The following is a 21,541-nucleotide window of genomic DNA, read 5'->3' as shown; positions in this document are numbered from 1 at the left end:
TATAGTCTATAAATTGCGCATATAGGCTGTGACTATTTAGAATTAAATACAAATTAAACAAAAAATGCCTTATTAGGTTTAGTCTACAGTGCCTTTGAATTTATTTTTAGAAACACGAGTTTGGCCAGTCTGTGGCTTCAGGCTCATGCGATGGTGCCTGGAGAGCCGGCCAGCAGCGGAGGATATCCTTGCCATGCTTGCAGAGCCACTGGGGATGCTAAACACCCCTTTTGGCCACTCTTGGCAGGCTGGGCAGAGATGCAGAGTTGCTTTTTCTTTTTCTATAGGTAGGTCTAAAGGTTTTTAGGCAAAATAACCCAATCAAAAGGGAAAGCTCCTTTAAAGTGGGAATATGCCAGGCCTATTGGGCCAAAATCAATTATGGTCTATTGTATAGATACAGTGGGGGAAAAAAAGTATTTAGTCAGCCACCAATTGTGCAAGTTCTCCCACTTAAAAAGATGAGAGAGGCCTGTAATTTACATCATAGGTACACGTCAACTATGACAGACAAAATGAGGAAAAAAAATTCCAGAAAATCACATTGTAGGATTTTTTATGAATTTATTTGCAAATTATGGTGAAAATAAGTATTTGGTCAATAACAAAAGTTTCTCAATACTTTGTTATATACCCTTTGTTGGCAATGACACAGGTCAAACGTTTTCTGTAAGTCTTCACAAGGTTTTCACACACTGTTGCTGGTATTTTGGCCCATTCCTCCATGCAGATCTCCTCTAGAGCAGTGATGTTTTGGGGCTGTCGCTGGGCAACACAGACTTTCAACTCCCTCCAAAGATGTTCTATGGGGTTGAGATCTGGAGACTGGCTAGGCCACTCCAGGACCTTGAAATGCTTCTTACGAAGCCACTCCTTCGTTGCCCGGGCGGTGTGTTTGGGATCATTGTCATGCTGAAAGACCCAGCCACGTTTCATCTTCAATGCCCTTGCTGATGGAAGGAGGTTTTCACTCAAAATCTCACGATACATGGCCCCATTCATTCTTTCCTTTAGACGGATCAGTCGTCCTGGTCCCTTTGCAGAAAAACAGCCCCAAAGCATGATGTTTCCACCCCCATGCGTCACAGTAGGTATGGTGTTCTTTGGATGCAACTCAGCATTCTTTGTCCTCCAAACACGACGAGTTGAGTTTTTACCAAAAAGTTATATTTTGGTTTCATCTGACCATATGACATTCTCCCAATCCTCTTCTGGATCATCCAAATGCACTCTAGCAAACTTCAGACGGGCCTGGACATGTACTGGCTTAAGCAGGGGGACACGTCTGGCACTGCAGGATTTGAGTCCCTGGCGGCGTAGTGTGTTACTGATGGTAGGCTTTGTTACTTTGGTCCCAGCTCTCTGCAGGTCATTCACTAGGTCCCCCCGTGTGGTTCTAGGATTTTTGCTCACCGTTCTTGTGATCATTTTGACCCCACGGGGTGAGATCTTGCGTGGAGCCCCAGATCGAGGGAGATTATCAGTGGTTTTGTATGTCTTCCATTTCCTAATAATTGCTCCCACAGTTGATTTCTTCAAACCAAGCTGCTTACCTATTGCAGATTCAGTCTTCCCAGCCTGGTGCAGGTCTACAATTTTGTTTCTGGTGTCCTTTGACAGCTCTTTGGTCTTGGCCATAGTGGAGTTTGGAGTGTGACTGTTTGAGGTTGTGGACAGGTGTCTTTTATACTGATAACAAGTTCAAACAGGTGCCATTAATACAGGTAACGAGTGGAGGACAGAGGAGCCTCTTAAAGAAGAAGTTACAGGTCTGTGAGAGCCAGAAATCTTGCTTGTTTGTAGGTGACCAAATACTTATTTTCCACCATAATTTGCAAATAAATTCATTAAAAATCCTACAATGTGATTTTCTGGATTTTTTTTCCACAATTTGTCTGTCATAGTTGACTTGTACCTATGATGAAAATTACAGGCCTCTCTCATCTTTTTAAGTGGGAGAACTTGCACAATTGGTGGCTGACTAAATACCTTTTTCCCCCACTGTAATAGAACAAAAATGAACAAAACGTTTAAGAGATCTGATTTTTAGTTTATAAATACATTGCTACAATGACACAGTTATCTACCCACCTCGTTCCTTTATTTTAGCATGTGCATGTAGTAAGTACACCATCATGCTTTCGGGATACGTGTCTTTTCAGATTCCACAATGATTATTTAGTTGTAGACACTACATCACCACACTTCCTCTCTTGCGCTTGGTCCTCATCGTTGTAAGTCACCTTGATTTAGCACATGTGTGTTTTATCAGTTTCTTTATGAAAATATTTAGCAAACTCCATGACAGTAGCTAAAGCAAGGGGCTATAGCACCACACAAGTAGACTACAAATGCATGCTGGGCCGGGCATGCCCTGAGCTGTTGAAGTGAGCGCTACTGGAGCGGGCGAGAAGGCCGACGCTCCAGCCTTTGGGAATCTCGTTCCGTGCTCCAGTCAAATTGGGCACACTCCGCTCAGCTCACATCCTCTGGCAGTCATATCCTGTTCTACCCAGTGTGCTGTTGACAAAGAGAAGCAGTGCATATAGTCATCCTCCAGAGGGGGATAACTCAGCACAGTAATCCTCAGCCCCGTCACTATGTCTCCAGATGTGCTGTGAACGCTCCCCTCCATTCCCCTCCTCTCTCTGGCTGGGGCTCCAGGGCTCTTGGCTGGGAAGACATACCTCATTCTTGTGGATCTCGGAGCGCAGTTTCTCCATGTTGCACATGGTCTCTGAGATCTTGGGCTGGAGACTCTGGGGGTCGCCCATCTGAGGGTTCTTCTCATAGACATCCTTCATCTTGTTCAGTGCATCTCTGGATACACAGACACAGTCACAATGTGAACACATTGTACATAAACAACTTAACAAATGACACTGAAATACTAACGGAGCAGAAACATGGACAATATAAAAGACAGAATGCAGTGTTAAAGTGTTCCCATGGCCTACCTTTGGTCCACTTCTTTCTGTAGTTCTTTGCTGAGCTCGTCTATCCTAGCCTGGAGCCTCTTGCGTCTCTGTTCTGGAGGCAGATGGCTGAAGTCCTCCAGTGATGGAGCCTGAAATCACATCAGTACACTGTCTAGTCACAATGACAGTCATTCATCTAGAAACCTTCTCACAGCAAGAACCTAAGAGAATAACACTAGGAGAGTCCAGGGAAAGAATAGGTTTGAAAACCTCACTCAAGAACTGTCTCTAACACTAGACTTGTGCTATAGAACTCCACAAGATGGGACACATATGCACAACTAGCTATGGCAGTCAAGACATCACACCACTCACCTTCACTGACCACTGTGTAAGTTTTGGTTCAAATAAACCAATAGAAGAAAAGACAAAAAAGGTTTGAATGGTTGTCAACATGTATGTGGCTCATGTAGGTTACTATGGTAACTAACAGCAGAGCAACACACTATCACAAGGATGTGACTATTTTCTCTTGGGAACAAAGTTACCCAAAATTGTTAAGGACAAAGGTAGGCACAATCTGATGAGCACATTTAGTGTGTCAATCTGGGTGAAGTTATCCTCGTCACAATGTTACATAATCTGTGTTATTTATATTAATTGACTGAATGGATATCTTGATGCTGCATATAATGTGCTGTATCATGTATCGGAAAGGCTATCCTCCAAGGAGAATACACTGTTCTCAAGATATACTTTTATTTCCACTAAAAACTAGTTGACATCTTAAAAGCCATTTTTAGATGATGTGATGCCATTTAGAGCACAGAGAGAGGGTTGTTTCCAGGAAGTCTGTCTCTTTACTGCAGAAGCACCATGAATCACCTCAGCCATCCATTAAGGAAATTAAACCAAGTCCTTCAGCCAGAAACCAATGACAGACACACAGGGGTGACACACAATCAATGGTCTGGCACAGGAATACCACCTTGTGACATTCATTAGACTGTGTAGCCATCATACAGTATTTTGGCTGGCTCATGACGAGGTACAGTTGACCTTCATGTCACATCGACATGTCACCACCACTGCCTCCTATCCATAAACCACCTACAGCTTCAATATCGCTTCCTACACACAACACACAACACACTCAATCATGGCATTTGAATCCTGTGATTTCAACATACTAGTGAAAAACTACCTGATTCAAAACCAGAGAGAAGAGAAGGTGAGAAGGGAGAGAGAGAGAGAGAGAGAGAAAAAAGGTAACTCACTGCAAACCCAAACACACTGACATGCTCTTAGCCTTACCCTTCGTTTAAGACCCCTGAAAGACACTATCCTGGGTTTGACCGTTCTCATTTCAGACAGACAAAGCTATGGGGTCACTGGCAAATTGAGTAGACAGAGTGACTGGCGACAGCCAGGTCGGGCGGTGGGGGGGAGGAGAAGAGGGGGGAGACGGGGACAACAAAAAAGGGGTGATCAACCTCCCAACTTTCAAAACATGGAGCATATTGTAATGATTGAACATAAACTCAAGGTGTTGTTTCTATATAAGTGGTAAACAAGTGTTTATCCAACGTATTATCCCACAAAACAAATCTCAGCAGGAGAAACTCAGGTTACGCAAGATGACATTTGAGAGAACCTCAGGTGAGAGACAAGAATGGACATGACAAAACAACAGCAGGCAAATCAGAGTCAATATGAGCACCAACAACCCTTTCAATGGACTAGACAAGTCATTTGAAATGGTGAGCCACTAACACAAAAACCGAAAAAAATGTTATAGATTTACAGACAGACGGTTTGGCCTTTGGTAGGTCAAAGTGTAGTGATTGAATGTAAGATTTAGGTGACTGTAACAAAACCCAGCTACTGTAAGTCAATAAAAAGGGTGTTAGGCGAATGTGGTATAAACCTACCAGTGCACTCTTATGATAGAAAAACATAGAAAGAGAAATAAAAGTTATTTAACACTGAAACAATGAGAATGTGTTAGTATTAGGTGATGATGGATCTCTCACCTTGGGCTTTTTCCCAAAGAGCCACAGTTTGTTCTTGGCCGTCTTGCTGATGGAGTGTTTGGGGTCTGGCTTGACCCCCACCTCGTTCTTGGGGGTGCTGATGGTGTTGTCTGAGCCCGTCCGGGAGAGGTTCTGACTGTAGTCCTCAAATGGGTAGTCCCCCGGAGGCTCAAAGCCTGACTTAAACGACTCCACTACAATCGCTGAGTCCTGTAAGAGACACGAGAGAAAGAGAGTGAGACTGTATGATAGTGAACATCAAACATTACAGACTGACATTTCTTTAAAATGATGTTTTCTGGGACACCATGTCCACAGTGTACAGTACAGCCCCTGGTGGAAACCACGCGTTGTGTGCATCAATAAGAATCAAATGAAAACATGTCACACAGAGTTGGGAGCAGCTCTGCTCAGCTGCTTCCAACAGCAGCAACAGCCAGGCTGTATGTAGTCCTGTGGGTGAGGAGGAGAGAGGAGGTTCTGCCTGCCAGTACCAGCCAGCCACATAAACACTGGAGGAGGCTGATGCCCGAGGCTGGCTTTAATAGAGCCCAGGGAGCAATTGCCTCACCGCTGGCCTGGCTGCTGGGTGGATGACTAACTATTGGTCCTGGTCCTGCTCCACCCATGCCACGTGCTGCCTCCGCTCCGTGCCCTGTGCTAAAGGATAGTCTTGTGCACACCCTGCCCCAAACTATAGGGCACTATGCTATATAGCACCTTTCTCCAGACCCACCTTGCGTTGGTCCACAGCCTTGGCAGCAGTCACCATGCCCTCCAGACACTTGGCGATGATGGGGACGACTCTGCGCTCCACGTCGGCAAAGCTCCGGTACGTCTCTCCCAGCTTCACTGTCCGCCTCTCGTCCATGTCCTGCAGGTTCTGGAGAGGTCGGAAAACACACAATGACCTCTGACCTTTTGATTTCCTGTTAGGCAATCACAGCAAAGATATCTGTCATGCCAATCGGGGATGAGACAGAAGTTGGAGCCTGGAGGAGAATGGCTGGCTGTGGCTTACCTTGAATATCTGTGGAATGGCCACGTTGAAATGTTTCCACTGCTCCCCGTTAAAGTTCTGCAGCTGAGCAGCGTACTCATTCTTACTCTCGTCTGCAGAGTGTGTGCGCAGGTACAACTGGGACTTTGCCTGCAATGGACAAGAGGGAGAATTCAGGACCACTCAATTTACACAGCAAATGACAACCTCCGAGGTGTATGGGTGTAGGTAGTGTACATGTCATGGCTCAAGCCAGGTCAAGACTTACCTTTTCTACCTCTGACTTGGTGGCGTTGATGTCGTTGTCTAACCGGTCGTAGTTCATCTGTGATTTCTCTGCCTCCTTGCACTCCCGCTCAAACTTCTTTTTGCTCTAAGAAAGTCAAATGGGAGATTGAGATTACTAGTCAAGACATATTGACTTCTTCTCAAAAGCAATAGTCAATCCTGCAACCCGGTTCTATCTCTACAGGCCATAGTTAGGATAGTAGCACTATGTACATGGTAAATTAACAGGCAGTAGTGATAACAAAACCCCCAAAAAATGCATATATGCTTTCCTCCTGCCAGAACATCTGTGTTGCATTATGTGACAAAGAGGAATACCTAAGGCATTACAACACTGCCATTCTCAATGTGAGATTAAGCTGTAGCTGGCTGCAATCATACAAGCTGCAAAAATGATCCAGCCTCGCATACTGAAAAGGCCTGAAATGCAGGAATGCTCCTCTCGTAAAGTGTGTGTGTGTGCTCGCCCGCTTGCTTTTTTTATGCATGCATCTTCCTGTGTGTGTGAGTGTGTTTATGTGTACGCACTATTTTAAATGTGTGGTGAGTGTATGTGTGTGTATGTGCGCACTGTGTAGATAAGTGGAGATTGGCCCTCTCTTGCATGTGGCCCAGCAGGACTAGGAGTCTGGCAGTCGGCGGAGGGGAGCAGGTCCCTGCTGGAGGTCCATGTGTCACACCCTCCCTCTAACCTGCAAGGGGCCTTCCCTGTCCCCTTTGTGCTACCGTGGCCCTCCCTCTATCCCTCCTTTCTCTCCTTCCCTCCCTCCTCTCACACACTCACATTGTCCATCTGTTTCCAACACTGGTCCAGATACTGCTGGGCCTTCCTGCCCTCCTGGAGGTGCTGTGGAGTCAACACACACAAACATACAAATCAACACACATACACATGAACAGGAGGATCTCAATACACACATTTATAACGCACTCACTACAGCGTAAACAAAATAACCAAACTGTACATAATGAAGGCCCGTAATTCCGTTCTACCAGGGATTAGTGTACCACTACCAGTAAAGCCACTCACCTGTTTCCTCTCTGACTTGAGGTCCTGTGAATACCTCATCAGTTCCCCATACACCTTGTGTCCCATCTCCTCGGCCACCACCTCCCTCTGCCCCGCATAGTCATTCAGCTCGTTCAGGATGGAGTAGAACGACACGCACGACGAGAACCTGAACAAAGGACAGGTCAGGGTACTTAACACTTAATCTAAGCATGTATACTGGCCTCGGCCCTAGGGTACAGAAAACCAGGGTATTAGCAAGATAACTTTGTAAGGATAGAACGAAAGAGAGATCCATGCTGTGAACCCCTTAGATAGCAGTGGTTAAGGCCACATCTATAATATAGTACTAGTCTGGATTTAGGCTCTGAGTGTACCACACAGACAGAGGAGGATACCTAGTGGGAGCTGGAAGTCCAATAACACTGGCCTCTGTGTTGAGATTGAAAACAGGCCAACCTCCGCCTTAGGGACGTTACCATCTTACTTTATTAGAATTCTCCCAAACCTCCATCCCCCACACACATCCACTGAGGAAGGACCACGGAAGGAGAGACCGCGACATATGTTATGTATCCCTTAGAGGGCCCCAGGGGCCCCACTCCCTCCCTCCACCCATCCTCTCCCTGTCCTGTTACAGCACCAGTGTTAGGAGTTAGGACACAGGGCCAAATGATGCAGGGATAATGTAATTCATTAGGGGAATGGTTTCAGAGAATTCAGAGGGTGTTGTCCCAACCATGGCCTGTCCTAAATATGTCCCCTGTAAATATCAGTGCTGTGAGGCTAAAGGCAGCTCTCTCTCCCTCTCTGCGCCTCTCTCTCTCTGCGCCTCTCCCTCTCTCTCTCTCTCTGCGCCTCTCTCTCCCTCTCTCTGCGCCTCTCCCTCGCTCTCTCTCTCTGCGCCTCTCTCTCTCTCTCTCTGCGCCTCTCTCTCAATTCAATTCAATTTAAGGGCTTTATTGGCTTGGGAAACATATGTTTACATTGCCAAAGCAAGTGAAATAGATAATAAACAACAATAAACATTACACTCACAAAAGTTCTAAAAGAAAATACATTTCAAATGTCATTATGTGCAAATAGTTAAAGTACAAAAGGGAAAATAAATAAACATAAATATGGGTTATAATGGTGTTTGTTCTTCACTGGTTGCCCTTTTCTTGTGGCAACAGGTCACAAATATTGCTGCTGTGATGGCACCCGGTGGTATTTCACCCAATAGATATGAGAGTTTATCAAAATTGGGTTTGTTTTTGAATTCTTTGAGGGTCTGTGTAATCTGAGGGAAATATATGTCTCTAATATGGTCATACATTTGGCAGGAGGTCAGGAAGTGCAGCTCAGTTTCCACCTCATTTTGTGGGCAGTGTGCACATAGCCTGTCTTCTCTTGGGAGCCAAGTCTGCCTAAGGCGGCCTTTCTCAATAGCAAGGCTATGCTCACTGAGTCTGTACATAGTCAAAGCTTTCCTTAAGTTTGGGTCAGTTACAGTGGTCAGGTTTTCTGCCACTGTATACTCTCAGTTTAGGGCCAAATAGAATTCTAGTTTGCTCTGTTTCTTTTGTTAATTCTTTCCAATGTGTCAAGTAATTCTCTTTTTGTTTTCTCATGATTTGGTTGGGCCTAATTATGTTGCTGTCCTGGGGCTCTGTGGGGTCTGTTTGTGTTTGTGAACAGTGCCCCAGGACCAGCTTGCTTAGGGGACTCTTCTCCAGATTCATTTCTCTGTAGGTGATGTATTTGTAATGGAAGGTTTGGGAATCGCTTCCTTTAAGGTGGTTGTAGAATTTAACGGCTCTTTTCTGGATTTTGATAATTAGCGGGTATTGGCCTAATTCTGCTCTGCATGCATTATTTGGTGTTATACGTTGTACACTGAGGATATTTTTGCAGAATTCTGCATGCAGAGTCTCAATTTGGTGTTTGTCCCATTTTGTGAATTATTGGTTGGTGAGCGGACCCCAGACCTCACAACCATAAAAGGGTAATGGGTTCTGTAACTGATTGAAGTATTTTTAGCCAGATCCTAATTGGTATGCCAAGTTTTATGTTCCTTTTGATGGCATAGAAGGCCCTTCTTGCCTTGTCTCTCAGATCGTTCACAGCTTTGTGGAGGTTACCTGTGGCGCTGATGTTTAGGCCGAGGTATGTATAGTTTTTTGTGTGCTCTAGGGCAACGGTGTCTAGATAGAATTTGTATTTGTGGTCCTGGCAACTGGACCTTTTTTGGAACACCATCATTAGTTATGGCCGAATCTGTGACAAAGATCTAGGTGCTGCTGTAGGCCCTCCTTGGTTGGTGACAGAAGCACCAGATCATCAGCAAACAGACATTTTACTTCAGTTTCTAGTAGGGTGAGGCCGGGTGCTGCAGACTGTTCTAGTGCCCTTGCCAATTCGTTGATATACAGTGAGGGAAAAAAGTATTTGATCCCCTGCTGATTTTGTACGTTTTCCCACTGACAAAGACATGATCAGTCTATAATTTTAATGGCAGGTTTATTTGAACAGTGAGAGACAGAATAACAACAAAAAAATCCAGAAAAGCGCATGTCAAAAATTGTATACATTAATTTGCATTTTAATGAGGGAAAATAAGTATTTCACCCCTCTGCAAAACATGACTTAGTACTTGGTGGCAAAACCCTTGTTGGAAATCACAGAGGTCAGACGTTTCTTGTAGTTGGCCACCAGGTTTGCACACATCTCAGGAGGGATTTTGTCCCACTACTCTTTGCAGATCTTCTCCAAGTCATTAAGGTTTCGAGGCTGACGTTTGGCAACTCGAACCTTCAGCTCACTCCACAGATTTTCTATAGGATTAAGGTCTGGAGAATGGCTAGGCCACTCCAGGACCTTAATGTGCTTCTTCTTGAGCCACTCCTTTGTTGCCTTGGCCGTGTGTTTTGGGTCATTGTCATGCTGGAATACCCATCCATTACCCATTTTCAATGCCCTGGCTGAGGGAAGGAGGTTTTTACCCAAGATTTGACGGTACATGGCCCCGTCCATCGTCCCTTTGATGCGGTGAAGTTGTCCTGTCCCCTTAGCAGAAAAACACCCCCAAAGCATAATGTTTCCACCTCCATGTTTGACGGTGGGGATGGTGTTCTTGGGGTCATAGGCAGCATTCCTCCTCCTCCAAACACAGCGAGTTGAGTTGATGCCAAAGAGCTCGATTTTGGTCTCATCTGACCACAACACTTTCACCCAGTTCTCCTCTGAATCATTCAGATGTTCATTGGCAAACTTCAGACGGGGCTGTATATGTGCTTTCTTGAGCAGGGGGACCCTGCGGGCGTTGCAGGATTTCGGTCCTTCACGGCGTAGTGTGTTACCAATTGTTTTCTTGGTGACTATGGTCCCAGCTGCCTTGAGATCATTGACAAGATCCTCCCGTGTAGTTCTGGGCTGATTCCTCACCGTTCTCATGATCCTTGCAACTCCACGAGGTGAGATCTTGCATGGAGCCCCAGGCAGAGGGACATTGACAGTTATTTTGTGTTTCTTCCATTTGCGAATAATCGCACCAACTGTTGTCACCTTCTCACCAAGCTGCTTGGCGATGGTCTTGTAGCCCATTCCAGCCTTGTGTAGGTCTACAATCTTGTCCCTGACATCCTTGGAGAGCTCTTTGGTCTTGGCCATGGTGCAGATTTTGGAATCTGATTGATTGATTGCTTTTGTGGACAGGTGTCTTTTATACAGGTAACGAGCTGAGATTAGGAGCACACTCTTAAAGGGAGTGCTCCTAATCTCAGCTCGTTACCTGTATAAAAGATACCTGGGAGCCAGAAATCTTTCTGATTGAGAGGGGGTCAAATACTTATTTCCCTCATTAAAATGCAAATCAATTTATAACATTTTTGACATGCGTTTTTCTGGATTCTTTTGTTGTTATTCTGTCTCTCACTGTTCAAATAAACCTACTATTAAAATTATAGACTGATCATTTCTTTGTCAGTGGGCAAATGTATAAAATCAGCAGGGGATTAAATACTTTTTTCCCTCACTGTATATGTTGAAGAGGGTGGGGCTTAAACTGCATCCCTGTCTCACCCCACAGCCCTGTGGAAAGAAATGTGTGTGTTTTTTGCCCAATTTAACCGCACACTTGTTGTTTGTGTACATGGATTTTATAATGTCGTATATTTTTCCCCCAACCCCACTTTCCATCAATTTGTATAGCAGACCCTCATGCCAAATTGAGTCAAAAGCTTTTGAAATCAACAAAGCATGAGAAGACTTTGCCTTTGTTTTGGTTTGTTTGTTTGTCAATTAGGGTGTGCAGGGTGAATACGTGGTCTGTCGTACGGTAATTTGGCAAAAAGCCAATTTGACATTTGCTCAGTACATTGTTTTCACTGTGCCTCTCTTTCGCTCTCTCTCTTTCTCTCTCGCTGTGCCCCTCTCTCTCTCTCGCTGTACCCCCGTCTCTCTCTCTCTGTGCCTCTATCGCTCTCCCCCTCCCCCCCAGCCCTCTCTTTTGAGATCATTCCTGTGCATTAGCAGCCAATAATGTCACCGTGGAGTGGCCAAGCACTGTGACCATACGTCAGAGCCAGATATCCTTCACAGCTCTAACTCTCTTACTCTATTCTATGGAAGCAATTAAACCTTTAAAAGTGCTGGGTTGCCATGGCAGCCCGTGTTTGTTGGTGGCAGGTCTAGTGGGAAGGCCATGTGTGTGTGGTGTAAAGCGGATACCGCTCACAGGTTAACTATTTAATGAAACTAGGTCTACTCTACTCACCTAGGTTCATCGTCTTTGGAGCGCTTGGGACAGTACTTCTTCACCAGGTTCCTGAGAGGTGAGAGGTGAGAGGAGACAGACGTTCAGAGACAGAGATTAGATAGCTCAGTTAATTTCCGTCAGTCAGATTCTCCACTGAGACAGAGATACTAGATAAAGTTGGTCAGACAGACACAGCTAAACTGGCACAGTGTGATATTCCTGCGCTCTCATCTGTTGTTCCCAGGAGCAACACAAAGGCATGGTTCTCTTTGATAAAGTAGTCCCTTGTTCTCTTTGATAAAGTAGTCCCTCTGGAGAGATGCTCCTGTAGTACAGTGCTATGCTGTGGTGCTCTTCAGGCATGCAGTACATAAAACGCTCTGGCTCCAATTGCTCTTCAGGGATGAATGGAGGAGGAATCCAGAGACCCGTCTTTCCCCCTCCCCCCTCTCCAGTCTCCACTGAACCCAGCACTCTGTTTCCCTGTCCTGGGGAGCAGGGGGCCAGGGGAGTAGCTCCCCACACACAGACTGAGAAACATCAGCCTGGTCTGGTGCCTCTCCATGAATTACACAGAACAATACAGTCGCTAGTGAAAGTCTACACACCCTTGTACAGTCTTCACATTTTGCTACCTTAAAAAGGCCCAGTGCAGTCAAAAACATGATTTTCCTATGTTTTATATATATTTCCACACTGAGGTTGGAATAATACTGTGAAATTGTGAAAATTATACTAAAATGCCCTTTTAGTGTAAGAGCTGTTTGAAAAGACCACCTGAAATGTCAGCGCCCTTTTAGTGTAAGAGCTGTTTGAAAAGACCACCTGAAATGTCAGCCTGTTTTGGTGGGAAGCAGTTTTGGGCTTCCATGGTGACATCACCATGTGGTAAATTAACAGATCAATAAGGGAGTTCCAAACCTCTCTGCCAATAACAGCAAATGTTCTGTTTTCCCCTCACCCACTTTTTTTTTTAACAAGCTATTTTTGATCATTTTAATTTAAAACAATCACAGTAAGGTACTTAATTGTTCCCCATAAATGATTTGATATTGAGATAAAAACCTCTGCATTGGACCTTCAAAATTAAATCCAAAAAGGGAATTTTCCTACCAATCTTCACAACCTACTCCACATTTTCAAAGTGGAAGAAAAGTTATTGAAAATGTTGCAAATTAATACAAAATAAAAAACATGTCTTGATTTTGTATCCATCTTCACACCCCAGAGGTAATACTTGGTGGAAGCACCTTTGGCAGCCATTACAGCTCTGAATAATTTTGAATAAGATTCTAGCAACTTTGAACAACTCTTAGGGCAACATTTATCCACACAAAAAAAAGACAAACAATTGAAATCACGTTTTGTATTTCATTTTAAGGCAGCAAAATGTGAAGACTGTGCAAGAGCTGTGTATACTTTCACTAGGCACTGTACCTGAACAGAGTGACTGTCCAGGGAGTCAGTGAGGGGAGAAATTCCTCTACAGAAATTGTAGAAGACACTCGTTCCACCCACCGCGTGTAGCCTATCAGCGTTTATACAACGGGTGGGTCTAATCCTGAATGCTTATTGGTTAAAACCGCATTCCAGCCGGTGTCTATTTAAGTGATAATGCCCTCGAAGCCGGTGTTTGTTGGATATATTGGCACGGGGGTTTGTCGAGGGCCGACAAACCGTGCCAATATATCCAACAAACACCGGCTTCGAGGGCATTATCACTTTTATACAACACTATTTATTCGTACTATTAAATCCTTCAACAAGATATAGTCCCGACACAAATCTAGGGTTGCTAGAGACGCGACCCAGTAGTTGGTTATTTTTGTTCTGTATCTATGGACGCGACCCAGTCGTTCGTTCTAAATGTTCCATTGCCATACTGGCTGGCAACGTTATTATCCCTTGCTTGCTAGCTAGCCAACTACGGCTAATTTACAGTTAAGTCAAAGATTTAAGACAGAATAACAGCCAGCAAAATAGCTGCACTTGTATTTGTTTAAGCTGTTTTCTAGTGACATTTATTTGCATACATCCATAACAATGAGCTAATGAGGCGTGATTTCGCCTGGCATAGAGAATGTGCTCACTCGTCAGGACACTGTTGTTCAAAGGAGCTAGCCAACAACACAGCTACAGTAACACAATCACTTCAAACTGAAGCTGGAAAGACTGCACATTAGCTGCGTTTCGTTGTACCTTTTCTCCAAAAAAATTTTATATATCCAAAAAAATTATGCTAGCTGATTCATGATTTCGACTGGCTGACAAATGCTGCCTGCCTTTCCGTCTCGTCCCGACTCCCGACACGTTCAATACTATGGGACAGCAGGAGATCGAATTTGAATATTGAAACAATGTTGCAAATGTCGGAGAGACAGACAGCAAGGTTTATACAAATCTCCACTGTTGAAAATTAAATGTAGTCTATAAGAAAATGTGAGATAATGTCTAGATGCTTTTTATAGTGGAGATCAAGTTTATTAAGTGCCTGACTGGAATGAGACAGAAAGGCAGGCAGCGTTTCTCAGCCAGTCGAAATCATGAATCAGTTGGAATAACTTTTATGGATATACAAAAAAAAATTAAATTGAAAAAAGGTAAAACGAAACGCAGCTAATGTGCAGTCTTTCCAGGTTCAGTTTGAAGTGATTGTGTTACTGTAGCTGTGTTGTTGGCTAGCTCCTTTGAACAACAGTGTCCTGACGAGTGAGCACATTCTCTATGCCAGGCGAAATCACGCCTCATTAGCTCATTGTTATGGATGTATGCAAATAAATGTCACTAGAAAACAGCTTAAACAAATACAAGTGCAGCTATTTTGCTGGCTGTTATTCTGTCTTAAATCTTTGACTTAACTGTAAATTAGCCGTAGTTGGCTAGCTAGCAAGCAAGGGATAATAACGTTGCCAGCCAGTATGGCAATGGAACATTTAGAACGAACGACTGGGTCGCGTCCATAGATACAGAACAAAAATAACCAATGACTGGGTCGCGTCTCTAGCAACCCTAGATTTGTGTCGGGACTATATCTTGTGGAAGAATGAAATAGTACGAATAAATTGATAAAAATAACGTTAATGAAAATGTGTCAATCATTATTTTAATATGTTGGTAACTTGTTGTATAAAAGTGATAATGCCCTCGAAGCCGGTGTTTGTTGGATATATTGGCACGGTTTGTCGAACCTCGACGGGCGGCAGGTAGCTTAGTGGTTAAGAGCGTTGTGCCAGTAACCGAAAGGTCGCTGGTTCTAATCCCCGAGCCCACTAAGAGAAAAATCTGTCGATGTGCCCTTGAGCATGGCATTTAACCCTAATTGCTCCTGTAAGTCGCTCTGGATAAGAGCGTCTGCTAAATGACCAATTATTTATTTATTTATTTTATTTTAACACCGTGCCAATATATCCAACAAACACCATCTTCTCGGGCATTATCACTTAAGTAACGCACGTTTTAAGAATGCATAAGGGATAAATCAGGAGCTCCTCATTTTCAGCCCATAAATCATAGCTGGTTAAATTATTCACTGGGTTACACATGGTGCTTGTCTTACTGAGGGGCTACAGTAGGTGGCTCATGACATGCTAAGGAGACTGTGGGGGGACTTGGTCAGCGGCAGTGTTGTCACTAGGCAACACCTCAGGGGGGGGGGGGGGGGGGGGGGGGGTAAAGCCTCCTGGGGGTTGCAGAGGCCACAGCTGGAGCCCTCTACATTACCATCCCGCAGGCCAGGCAGCAGTGATGACATAGCTTCAGGGGGACTGGGCTAAGCGGAGGAACACACCAACACACACAGCCAGATGGTGTAGCACGGATGCTGGGAAATACTAGGAATAATATTACATTCCCTTGTGCGGTGACAGCACACTGCTGATATAATGTTGTTTGTCAATCTTACTAACAGAGATATTTATGGCAGGTTGCCTTTTATGTTGGCTAGAATGTTAGCGCTTATGGCGTCTGATATGGGATGTGGTACCAGTTACACACAGGTACAAAATACATACATACAACTAAATGTGTTAGCATTGACACAACCTCCTTTCCATATGGCTTTTCTTTGGGAAAACAAACCAGTCTAATAAAAGTGACCACGTGAGAGGAAAGGAGACTGAGCGTAATGCTCTCTCAGCCATTGCAGTAGCTCAGAGTAGAGGGGAGGATTAAGCAGGAAACAGGTGTGAAGTTTAACCCCATCATGTCATGGTGACATCATATGAGCCAAATGTGTGTGTGGGCAGTTTCAGTGAGTGGTCACCTATGGTTTACTAACCAGAGCCTACATCTTCCTATTCCCAGCTTAATCTTGTTAAACGAGTGGTCTCACTCTAACTCAAGAACTGGTAGAATCAATGTAGTTTTAGAAGTCCTTGTTAGGGGTTTTGCTCATCGGTAGATTTGCTCCAAAAGATAACACATGGATGTCAGGAAGGATACAGACTTGAGAAAGTAATCCAATTGCATATAGTGGGTATAGATCTGTAGGCCCTACTCCTCTACTGTCTAGAGACTGGTCAGGAGCCACCTCCTACAAATCCATTTGTTCTGTGGCTAAGCCTATTATATTGATTTGTGGCCCACCAAAATCAATTCATGGCAGCACAACCATGTCTGATTGGGCTGAGTGGCCCCTATTGTTCAGGCTGAGTGGTCGTACTGATGTTCTCAGATATTCATTAAAACAGATCCAATCACATCATTTCATAATGAATCGTACTGATGTTTCATTATCTAGCACTTTGATATAACATGATGAACATACTGAAGGTTAATATACAGAACTACTAATGTCTAATATGCATGTATAACACAGAATAGGCGTACTCGTCAATTAATTATTCAATGTACGCAAAACACCTCAAAACAGTTCCATGGAATTGAAAGATCAAAATCAGTGGGCCAGGGAGTTTGAATATGGTTTTACCTCAACTGTTTTGCATATGTCTGTTCGATCTCCAGCCTTTCCTTGACAAACTTTGAATACCTCTCTAGGAAGTCGATCCCCCATTGAGTGTGCTTGTCAAGGTTTTCAAACTGGTCCTGAGAGAGAGATGGAGAGATAGGGAGAAAGAGAGTGGGAGGTTAGGGTTGGAGGGAGACTGAACGACCGTATGAGATCTTACAGTGACATGTACATGATGGATTGAATTAAATGAGCCATGAATGAGAACCAGTCATATGGAATAACAACCATATGTTGAGTCACTACTTTATTTCTGTGTGCCAGGCTGTATTTCATCAACTGAAAGGAAAGCTACAGAGACACAGTACAGAGAGACACACTCCAGTTAAGGTGTTTCATAGCCGAACCAGCTACCCCTTGTCTCTAGAGATGGGTAAACATTTTTTGAGTTACATATCGGGATATTATTTTTGACGATATATCGTATCGTTTTGACAATGTCGCAATATTATTTTTGTGCTAGTTGGCTGTCCCTGTACCAAAAAGCCAGTATTTTTCCTTGATAGCTTGGAAGCTTTGGAACATTGAATCGCAATATAATCACAGTATCAAATCGCAATACATATCGGTACCAAAGTATTGTGATAATATCGTATCGTCAGGTCCCTGGCAATTCCAGCCCTACTTGTCTATAGAGTAAAAGGCAGAACAGGCCTTACTGTATATTTTGGATGGAAGATAGCCTGATATATATATCCAGACAAGGTCAATGTTGTATCTTTCCAAGAGATCCCTTATAACAGTGCTGGGCTGAGAGGGAAATGTTGAAAACACACAACAGTCAATACAGCTGACAGCACATACTTTCAGCTGTCTGTCCTCATGTTACCCTCTTCCTCTTTCCACTGTTAGCCTATGCAGTAGGCACTATACACATTCTCCACAACCACACATAGCCGAGGCAATCCCCATTAATTGTAGGCCTACTTGGAACAAGTCAACATCTAGCCTACATGATATCAGTAGCCAGTCCGAGCCTATAGAGGAGGCTTAGAGGATGGATTAAAAGTGGAGTGATCTCATTTATGACCATTGACATTCCTGTTCCCTATTCTGACTGATACTGACTCAAGTTTAATTCACACCACTGGTCTCCTGCCCTACTGTGTTGGGTTGATCCCTCTCCTCTCCGCTTTGATGTCTGAGCTGCTGCTGACAGATAGAGACAGGACAGTGATGATTAGATCATTCTGTGAGATTGGACTCTGAAGCCAGTTTAGCTCCACGACAGTCTGGCACCACCAGCCAGAGAGACTAGCCTAGCCTACATGTTCCCTACTTCAGCCCTGACGTTCAGGCCAAGAGTCAGATTTAACCCAACTAAGGTGAAAAGAAACAGACTGTACAGTCCAGCTAAGTCTAGGAGGGAACAGTGGAGCTGGGCTGTACCAAAGTCAGTCAGACTCAGCTGATTTCACCTAAGGGAGATGTGCTCGGAGGTCAGGCTTACCTTCCTACTTCAGAGACTGTCTGTAGGCTCAGAATAGATAGAGAAACTGTCAGTATCATCACCACCACAGATCTATACACAGCCCAGCCCTGAGCCAGATGAGGTGAGTCACTCTATCATGCTGTGTTCTGGGATACAGAGGGAAAGAGAGGGGGATGATGGAAAGAGAGAGAGGGATGGATTCCAGTTCCACCCTAAAGCGGGTGTCTCCTCCTCTCCCCCTGTCTGAGCTGTGCTGGAGGAGACGGGGAGAAAGGGGGAGAGAAAGTGAAAAGTAGAGCGAGAGGGGAAGGGAAGTCTCTCTTCTCTCCCATGGCTTGTGCCCTGCCTGGGAGCGAGGCAGTGTTTAGCCTTGGCTTAGGATCTAGACAGACCCAGAGGGACTGACTGGTGGACTCCAGCCAACACACTTCCTCTGTGAGAGAACAATACCAAGGCCGTCCCCATGGAGCCCTCCTCTCTGGCGCTTCACACAGACTCAGTCCATACGCATACAGGGAGGGAGGAGATAGAGAAAGAGAGCAGGCTAGTCAATTCCATGGGCCTGTTATACCATACATGAAACCCATTCTCAGAAAACATGTGCACAGATCATGGGCTAATACTATGAGTCTTTACTGTGACTAACACTAGGATTTTACATTCCTCTGACTCAGAGGACAGAGATGTGTTGTTAATGTTAAACGATCATATAACTGTCAGTACCCACACACCCTGTAAATAAGATCAACATCGGATACTGATACTGTATCGACAACCTTTACAGAAGTACATCCCTGCGATTAGGCAAAGCATGCCAAATGAGATACGCAAGAGAGCACATGTACACAACTGTTTGACACAAAGACACACAGACTCATAGAGATAGAGAGAGAACAAGGCTCTTTTCAGGAGCCTTGACTGTGACCAGGTCTGCCTGAGTCCTTGCAGCTACAATCTGATTAAAGCTCGGTCTGTCTCACAGCTTAGCGGACTCAGCGGTCTGCATGGAAATAATTTATCCTCCAATAAAATGGCTTCCTTGTGGAATGTCTCAGCAGCTTCTGCATTTCCTTTACCATTTCAGGCCCATCCAGAGCTCCAGAGCTTAAATGTTCAGCCCATGTCAAAGTCCCATACTCATGAAAGTCTAGGGGGGATGGAGAACAGAGAGGGAGAGAAGAGAGAGGGAGAGCCCTTATGCCTCCAATAAAGATAAGAACCAATGCTTCTCACTTCTGCTTTACTGTCTTTGGCCTTCCCACACAGTAAACCAACGGAGCACTCCTTCAGTTGAGTTAATGATTGTTGACATGTAAACGGCAGTGACTAGGAATAAAGCCGGGTCAGGTGGGGTGTCCTTTCTTCCATCAACGTCAGCAGGAAAACCAACTCGTCCTCACCCTCTGATTCCATCCTAACCCAAACAGATGGTTTAGATATTTGTTTTGGATTATTATGAACCCATCCCTCCAAATGTAAATAAATACTGAAGAATTCCTGACAAACTATATGAGACTGAGTTAGTTGGTGTGTGTCACATTCTATCGGTCAATGATGGTTTGTGTGTCTGCGTGCTTGGGCCTCCTCTCGGAGTGGATTACTCGTGGTACAGTGAGCACCATCCTCAGCCCCTGCAGCCTACCTCCTAAGGAAATCGCCTTGCTCTGTTCAAGTGGAAAAACAGTATGAATACCAGCATCTGTCATACAGACAAGCAGCAGAAACACACAGTAGAGAGAGCGAGAGAGACACACAAAAATGTCAAAGAATCGGACAGACAACCGTCACATGGTTTGTGCCAAGACAGCAATATGAGGTAAGGTATTTTTTATTTTTATTTTATTTAACCTTTATTTAGCCAGGTAAGCCAGTTGAGAACAAGTTCTAATTTACAACTGCGACCTGGCCAAGATAAAGCAAAGCAGTGCGATAAAAACAACAACAGAGTTACATATGGGGTAAAACAAAACATAAAGTCAAAAATACAACAGAAAATATATATACAGTGTGTGTAAATGTAGCAAGTTATGGAGGTAAGGCAATAAATAGGCTATAGTGCAAAATAATTACAATTAGTATTAACACTGGAATGATAGATGTGCAAGAGATGATGTGCAAATAGAGATACTGGGGTGCAAATGAGCAAAAATAATGAGTGAAGGAGGCTTTGTTGCGAAATAGGAAGCCAATTCTAGATTTAACTTTGGATTGGAGATTCTTAATGTGAGTCTGGAAGGAGAGTTTACAGTCTAACCAGACACCTAGGTATTTGTAGTTGTCCACATATTCTAAGTCAGACCCGCCGAGAGTAGTGATTCTAGTCAGGCGGGAGGGTGCCAGCAGCGTTCGATTGAAGAGCATGCATTTAGTTTTACTAGTGTTTAAGAGCAGTTGGAGGCTACTGAAGGAGTGTTGTATGGCATTGAAGCTCGTTTGGAGGTTTGTTAACACAGTGTCCAATGAAGGGCCAGATGTATACAAAATGGTGTCGTCTGCGTAGAGGTGGATCTGAGAGTCACCAGCAGCAAGAGCGACATCATTGATATACACAGAGAAAAGAGTCGGCCCAAGAATTGAACCCTGTGGCACCCCCATAGAGACTGCCATAGGTCCAGACAACAGGCCCTCCGATTTGACACATTGAACTCTATCTGAGAAGTAGTTGGTGAATCAGGCGAGGCAGTCATTTGAGAAACCAAGGCAATTTAGTCTGCCAATAAGAATACGGTGGTTGACAGAGTCGAAAGCCTTGGCCAGGTCGATGAAGACGGCTGCACAGTACTGTCTATTATCGATCGCGGTTATAATATCGTTTAGGACCTTGAGCGTGGCTGAAGTGCACCCATGACCAGCTCGGAAACCGGATTGCATAGCGGAGAAGGTACGGTGGGATTCGAAATGGTTGGTGTGAACGGAAGGAGGAAAATCACAACACCTCAATGGACTGAGCGCAGCAACCCACAGTGACTACTATGATGACGACGGGTAACAACCTTGCAATAGCACTGAATCAGACCAAGGGAGGAGGGAGGCTTGCGATGTAAAAGGAATAAATGGGTCCATAAAATGAAAAGATATGTTGTTACAGCAGGGTCTGTTTCACAATTCAAACTCCATGTACGACTCCCTGTGAATTTAACTTCAGTTCTTGGTGCTG

At 44.3% G+C, this 21,541-nt stretch overlaps 1 protein-coding gene across 2 annotated transcripts in view; it reads right to left on the bottom strand.

The window, feature by feature from the left end:
• The window catches only part of LOC311131578 (formin-binding protein 1-like), a 55,447-nt gene that overhangs the window by 4,722 nt on the left and 29,184 nt on the right, over positions 1-21,541 (bottom strand). For both annotated transcript variants that reach the window (XM_084164640.1, XM_084164641.1), the window contains exons 2-11: positions 16,914-17,029; positions 12,005-12,055; positions 7,270-7,417; positions 7,024-7,086; positions 6,220-6,324; positions 5,973-6,101; positions 5,688-5,834; positions 4,952-5,161; positions 2,958-3,067; positions 2,688-2,820 (exon numbers count right to left, since the gene is read on the bottom strand). In XM_084164640.1, coding sequence (XP_084020766.1) covers positions 2,688-2,820; positions 2,958-3,067; positions 4,952-5,161; positions 5,688-5,834; positions 5,973-6,101; positions 6,220-6,324; positions 7,024-7,086; positions 7,270-7,417; positions 12,005-12,055; positions 16,914-17,029 — 1,212 coding nt within the window. The remainder of the gene's footprint in view (positions 1-2,687; positions 2,821-2,957; positions 3,068-4,951; positions 5,162-5,687; positions 5,835-5,972; positions 6,102-6,219; positions 6,325-7,023; positions 7,087-7,269; positions 7,418-12,004; positions 12,056-16,913; positions 17,030-21,541) is intronic.

The sequence above is a fragment of the Coregonus lavaretus genome (genome assembly GCF_964263955.1).
Source record: "Coregonus lavaretus genome assembly, chromosome: 6".
Lineage (NCBI taxonomy): Eukaryota > Metazoa > Chordata > Actinopteri > Salmoniformes > Salmonidae > Coregonus > Coregonus lavaretus.
The sequence above is the reverse complement of the archived record's forward strand: the minus strand, read 5'-3'. Positions and strand labels throughout refer to the sequence as shown.